The sequence below is a fragment of the Leuciscus leuciscus genome (assembly GCF_965113295.1).
Source record: "Leuciscus leuciscus genome assembly, chromosome: 20".
Classification (NCBI taxonomy): Eukaryota; Metazoa; Chordata; class Actinopteri; order Cypriniformes; family Leuciscidae; genus Leuciscus; species Leuciscus leuciscus.
The window spans coordinates 1,351,917-1,358,581 of NC_138744.1; the positions used below are offsets into that span (position 1 = coordinate 1,351,917).

At 37.7% G+C, this 6,665-nt stretch overlaps 1 protein-coding gene across 1 annotated transcript; it reads right to left on the reverse strand.

Moving 5' to 3' along the window:
• Nucleotides 1-869: 869 nt before the first annotated feature.
• LOC309484489 (PR domain zinc finger protein 1-like) lies at nt 870-6,086 on the reverse strand. Its single transcript, XM_082150863.1, has 3 exons — nt 5,920-6,086; nt 3,658-3,900; nt 870-1,591 (listed from the first exon to the last, which is right to left on the reverse strand). Exons 1-3 carry the CDS (start codon nt 5,944-5,946, stop codon nt 1,286-1,288), a joined length of 576 nt encoding a protein of 191 aa, XP_082006989.1. The 5' UTR covers nt 5,947-6,086; the 3' UTR covers nt 870-1,285.
• Between the last annotated feature and the right edge of the window lie 579 nt (nt 6,087-6,665).

A 6,665-nucleotide genomic window follows, 5' to 3' on the forward strand; every position in this document is an offset into this window, starting at 1 on the left:
ATATGGTGAAAGACTGACAGTAACTGAGGAAAGAATGATATCAATGCTGTCACTAGTAGGTAAAGACCAGAGTTGTTCCGCTTGGGGATCTTAGATTTGGCAGCAAAATAGAAGTGACAGAAAATAAGACTAGAGCGGGGTGACTTTGCACTTTCTGACAGGAACTCAGGAAAGAATGCATAACATGTCCCCAAATGACCTTTTAGGGTTATATATATGTGTGACCCTGGATCACAAAACCAGTCTCGAGTCACACGGGTATATCTGTGGCAATAGCCAACAACACATTGTATGGGTCAAAATTATCGATTTTTCTTTTATGGCCAAAAACATTAGGATGTTAAGTAAAGATCATGTTCCATGAAGATATTTTGTAAATTTCCTACCGTAAATATATAAAACATGTATTTGTGTGAGTGAATGCTGCACAATCGCCAACATAAATGAACAACTTTAAAGGGGATTTTCTCAATGTTTCGATTTTTTTGCATCCTCAGATTCTAGATTTTCTAATAGTTGTATCTCGACCAAATATCGTCCTATCCTAACAAACCATACATCAATGGAAAGCTTATTTATTCTGGTTTCAGATTATGTATAAACTTCAATTTCAAAAAATGGACCCATGTGACTGGTTTTGTGGTCCAGCGCCACATATCCGGTAGGAAATTAAGATCAACGAACCAATTTTGTCCCTTATTCTAAGAAAAAGTCAAAGGTTGAGAGAGCTTTTTCAGTTGTGGCTCCCAAGTTGTGGAACAGTCTTCCCCTTCATATCCAGCAAGCTCAAGCAATAGAGATTTTCAGTCTCAGTTGAAAACTTATCTTTTTAACTTAGTTAAGGGTAATCTGTTCATTGAAGTAATAACTTATTTTTATTTAGTTTTTTTCTATACTGATCTATAACTCTTCTATACTGATCTCACTATACAGTTGTGTGAGGGTGTATGTCTAAGAGTGTGTAGTCATGTCTTCATTTGCTGGGCTTGGTAAATTAATGAACTAGATGTGCTATATAAATGCGAGCTGAAGTGTCTCGGTGACGACGGCTGCTTGGCACAGAGGAGTGAGGGGAATGGTAGTGGCACAACAGCTGTAATGCTGACTTGTTTCACTGATCGAACGCTACGATGACACGGATGATCCGTCGAGCTCACGTATTCTCAAGAAAGACGTGTATATTTACAGCAGCAGAACTGAGGAGTCATTCAGCACTTCCGGTCCCACACACTTGCACAGTCAAATAAAGATGAACGAATCGCTGCACTCTCAGCCAGTGCAGTTCTCAAAACAGCAGATCTTTACTCAGCAGTTTCTGATCGCTCTGACAATACAAACTCACTGCTTCTGTAACCATCCAGCCCATGATGTCACGCAGGAAGTCAGTCAGTGGAACAGGAAGTGACACGTTTTTTTTTTTAACTTGTCCGCTCCTACTTTTATTGAAAGCTTCTGAAACAAAACAACTCACCCGCCAGAAGTACTTCCTGTTGGCATCTTTGGGGACGTTTTCTGCAGTGTAACTTTCTCCCACAAGGGGGCCGAAGCGTGTGCCTTTGGGGATGTATTCTCTGCTCACTACACCAATGACCTGGTCAAAAAATAAAATAAACAGTGGTTAAAAACAGGTGGTTAAGAAAGAGGTAGAAGACCTTACACTCTAAAAAAAAAAAAAAAAAAATCTTGGGTGTTTTTTTCTACCCAAATCCTGGGTTGAGCCTTTTGGGTAATTTTTTAGGTTATTTTTTCAGTATTTTTGGGTAGTTTTCTTGTGTTGCCCAGATCATGGGTCAGACGTAACAACCCAGGGGTTGAGTTATTTATCTCTGCTTACTACACCAATGACCTGGTCAAAAAATATCAGGTAAACAGGTAGTTGAGAAAGATGTTGATGACCAAAATCATTTTCTGATTTATTGCTAGCATCATTATGTTAGTGTGTGTGTATGTGTGTGTGTGTGTGTGTGAGAGAGAGAGAGAAAGAGGGGTAATTAATTGACAGTCAGCCAGATGTGCGCACTTGAAAGACACCGAGCCATGCGTCTCTTCAACCGTCACCTCTCCCGACAGCCACGGGAAGTGAAAGGTCATCAAGGTTGTGTCCTAAGGCTGAGAGAGACGACTCGTTTGTCCCGCTTCACCTCTGATTAACCGCACGGACTCTTCTGACGAGAGCGCCAGAGCTTAACCTCTCTACACAACACCGAATCACACAGGTGCATTATATTAATAAAGCCTATTATGTAAAATATGTATTTTCTGTAAAAAAAAAAAAATTCCGTTAAATTTACGGTAATAAAATGATTGCCAGAAATGTACCGTAAAAAAAACGGTAGCAACAATTTAGGTTTTACAGACTTAACTTAAATTTACTGTAAATTACCATATTTTATTATCTGATATGCTAATTTACCGATCTATTGAAGTACTAATATCTGTTTTGTACCATTGTAATTCACTGACAATGACCAATCACAGCGGTGATGAGAGTCACATGATGAACCAAAGCTCATCACAAGCTGAGAAAGCTAATACTAATATCTAGAAGCTGCACAGTGTCATTCACACACACACACACTAAACACCATCATGGTACACACATTAAATTAAATTTAAAAATGCAATAAACATTAATTTAACAACATTAAATGTAACATAAAACCCTAATGTACATAACTGACTAGAAAAAACTATGAAGAAACAGTTATTTCACCAAAAATACATCAACTGTGAATGTCAATATACGTTCTTTCACTGTAAATTACACAATTGTTATTTTTCACGTCCAAAAAAAAGTTATTCACCGTATATAGTACAGAAACTCTCCGTTAACCAATTAACAGTTTTTCACCGTAGCATTTTTACTGTCTTTTACTGTTAAAATCAGGATAATGTTTCCACAGTGTACGAGTTTGATTCTTTAAATACTTTTGTTTGGATCTCTGCACTCCTGTAAAGAGCGACTACAAGCACTCATTAAACGGCGTCTCTCCTCATGCTAATCTCCCACATGACTTCACTCACTCTCTTCCTGTTTGATCCTCAGGTGTTTCTTGAAGAAAGAGCGCTAACCCTTTATCAGCTCATAAGTACGTGCTCAACAGGAAGAGATAACACGGACAGAGCAATTGATGAAAAAATCCATAACCCTGTTCCTATTGATCTACAAACACTTTGAAAAGAAGAGAAGCCTAATCCCATTCACAGCGTCAGCCGTCATTAGCGCAGGAAAGGTGGAAAGTAGTGTGTGTGTGGACTGTGGTGGACACAGACCTGCAGATAAACCCGGTGTGATAGATGGCAAACGATCGCGCCGCTCAACTTTTGCACTCTGCTGCTCGAGGAGCTTGTCATGCGGTGCGCTGATGTATGGATGTTTGTGTTAGCCGAGTGACAATGCGAGTTAGAAATTATTAAGCACACACACAGACGTAGACAGGGAGGGTTTTTTTCAACAAAACAAGGGCTGACAGTGCAGATAAAGAAGATTAATACCAGTTGTGTGATCAGTAGGTGTGGCTTTATGGAGATGCCGTTTAAACAAAAAAATCACAACCATTCAAAGTTCTTGCGGTTTGATAATGTGGACACTCTCTCCGTTTGCTTGTGTTGTTAGCAGATTGCAGAAAGCGTGAGTGTGTGATGGCGTTGTCGTACCTCTTTGGTGTGTGCCGGGTGTTTGAAGGCCAGGTTTCTGGGCAAGGACGCCTCGGCCCGTGTGTTCTCCACCGGACCCTCCCAGGTGTGGTCCTTCACCACGTACGTGCACTTCTCCTCAAACTCGTCCTCCGTCCATTTTGTCATGTCTGCATCCTCCACATCCATCTTGAGCTCCTCATTGTCTGCGGTGTAGGGCGCTCCCTCAGTAGTCAACATTGCCGAGCTGTGATGAGAAGCAGCCTGAGGACAAGAAGAGGAGCTGTAGTCTGTGTGAGAGCTAAACATTATCTAGGTAAAGGGCAAAGGTTGAACTACATCAATGCTCTTTTTCTATGAAACATTTATGATACACAAATATTCTTTAATAGCAAGAGATTTATTCGAAACTTTGCTTTTGCCTAAATTAGATCTCGGTTGTTTCTGGTAACACTTTACTTTATCCTCTAGTGCTGTTCGGTCATTTAAACATTACATTCTGTGACTTTTCTAAGTTTACTTTTTAAAACTTCTTTCACTTCAGCAATAATCTGCCAAGTGTCGTCTTTAAAAAGAGATCAAACTTCAGTCTGTCGCTCGAAAGCGTTCAAGATTTACCAGTTTAAGTTGGACATTACATTTTCAGGTCTGTGCTCAAAAAGTGAATAAATGGATTATAAATACAGCGTAAATATAATTTAGTACCATAAAATCCCCTAAAAATACTAAATATTAAATAAAATAAAAATTATCAAACTAAAATATAGTACATTAATTTCATTGAAAAAATAAATAAATTCAGAAATGTTTCCACAAGAAGCACCAGAGAGTCTTTATATATATATATAATGCATTTAATTATGCACCTTATAATGCATTGTCTGGTCTCATTAATAATTGTAACCACAGTTATAATATATTACAATACTTATGTTACGCCTTTAGAAAGTGAAATCTATGAAAACACACGAAAAACAACACATTTCAGATGTAACAAGAAATCTGCAAATATTACACTGCATTTTAACTTTGCTTACAACTATTTATGAAAAAAGATAATGCAATATGAAAGCTTTTATAAAGCATCATACATAAAGTGTTGGTGAATCGTCTTTCAACACAGAGAAGCTAAAGTGCTCCTTAAAGTAAATAAAAGACATCCTGAGCTGAACTGATCACAATCTCTCCTCTAGTGTCCTACTCTTCATTTCTGTCCATCAACTATCCCTCGTTCCTCTTCCCCTCTCCCTGTTTTCTTCCCGGAGTGAAAAAATAGTCACAAATGGAGGAAAACAGAGGAAGGAAGTCCCGTCTGCTCCTGAATGTGGCTAAATGTGGAATCAGAGGAACCATCAATCCATCCCGGAGAATGTGTGTGTGTGAGAGAAACAGAAACAAAAGAGGAGAAGCGTTTTTCCACTGGGACGCAAAAGTGATCCGATCCGATACTTCAACACTCGACACAAAATAGGTGAAATTCTCAATCAAAACCTCTTGAAGAATTAAAAGTGCATTCATGGGAACTTTTTTCGTTCCTATAAACTACAAATGTTCACAGTTTTATCATTTGTATTACGTTATAAAGTTCACTGAATTAGTCAAATTTCATGTTTCAGAACAGACAGCAACTTCTAAAGTAAAAAAGTTGATTTGTGGATATTTTATGTTGTAATTGAGCATTTTCTATTATACTAGAATTTTGTAAAAAAAAAAAAATTATACAAGAGAAGAGCAGAAATAGTTTTTTCTTTTGTTAGAAAGTCTTGCGTAGGACAGCTGTAGGACCAAAACTCATAGTGAAACTGAAAAACTCAACATTAACAAACATGGAAATCAGATGTAAGCGTACTAAATATACAGACAACATATAAAGCTATATCTAAAACACTACTTTTAGGTGAAATCATTAAAAAACATTTAATTTAAATAAATTAAATATATATATATATATATATAAATTTGTTATATAATTATATATGTATAGATGCATCCAGCCAAATAAATACAGAAGATAAGAATTGTTTTAAATGAATTAAAATAAATAGAAATGACTACACTCTCATAGCCGAGAACTAAAACTAAAAAAAAAGAATTAACTAGAAAGCCCCAATAAAACAGTTCACAAGCCTTACAACAAACAATCACACCACATATAATTAACAACCTCTACTCAACTAAATAAGCTCTAAACATTTAATTAATGTAATAACAGAAACAGTTGATTGTAATGTAAAACGCATTCTTGGCTTCCCACAGAAATAAGCTCAGAGAAATGTCACTTACCAGGACGCTCTGGTCCCAGCCACACATAGAGGCTGTGTGTGATCTCTCCCCTGAGTGTGTGTGTGTGTGTGTGAGTGAGTGTGTGGGACAGGTGCAGCTCAGTTCTCCGTCTCGTCCCACTGCTAGTCCAGATGGTAATGACTTCTCCTGCGAGTGCCTGAGATTGACTGACTAACTGAGCATGTTTGTCTGACTTGTTGAAGGCATGTTGGCCCCGCCCACTGACTCCTCCCACTCCAGTGTAACTGACTCCTCCCACTCCAGTGTCACTGACTCCGCCCCCAGAGGACACGATCTAACAATCACTGTGCTGCTACACACACACACACACACACACACTCACACACACACCTATTGCTTTTATATGAAGACAGTTATAAATATTATAATCTAACCCTAACCTATACCCTATAACAGAACACTTTTTTTTAAATGCATTTTTACTATAAAAAAAACAACTATTTATTTTCATGACATTTTCACAATTGAAAATCCCCCCCCCACACACACACACACACACACGTTATTCAAGCAAAATAAAATAATTAACAAAAAAACTTTCATAATGTTTTCATTGGCCTTTTTACTCTAAAAAAAGACACATGCTCTTATAATCCTAAATAATCCTGTGATAAAGATAAATCTGTGCTCCTTTTCTTTCTTTTTTCTTTAAATTCTAGACACATGAATCTAAAAGGAATAGTTTTGTCCAGTACTATCCCCATGTCTCTGCTGACCGAGACGCT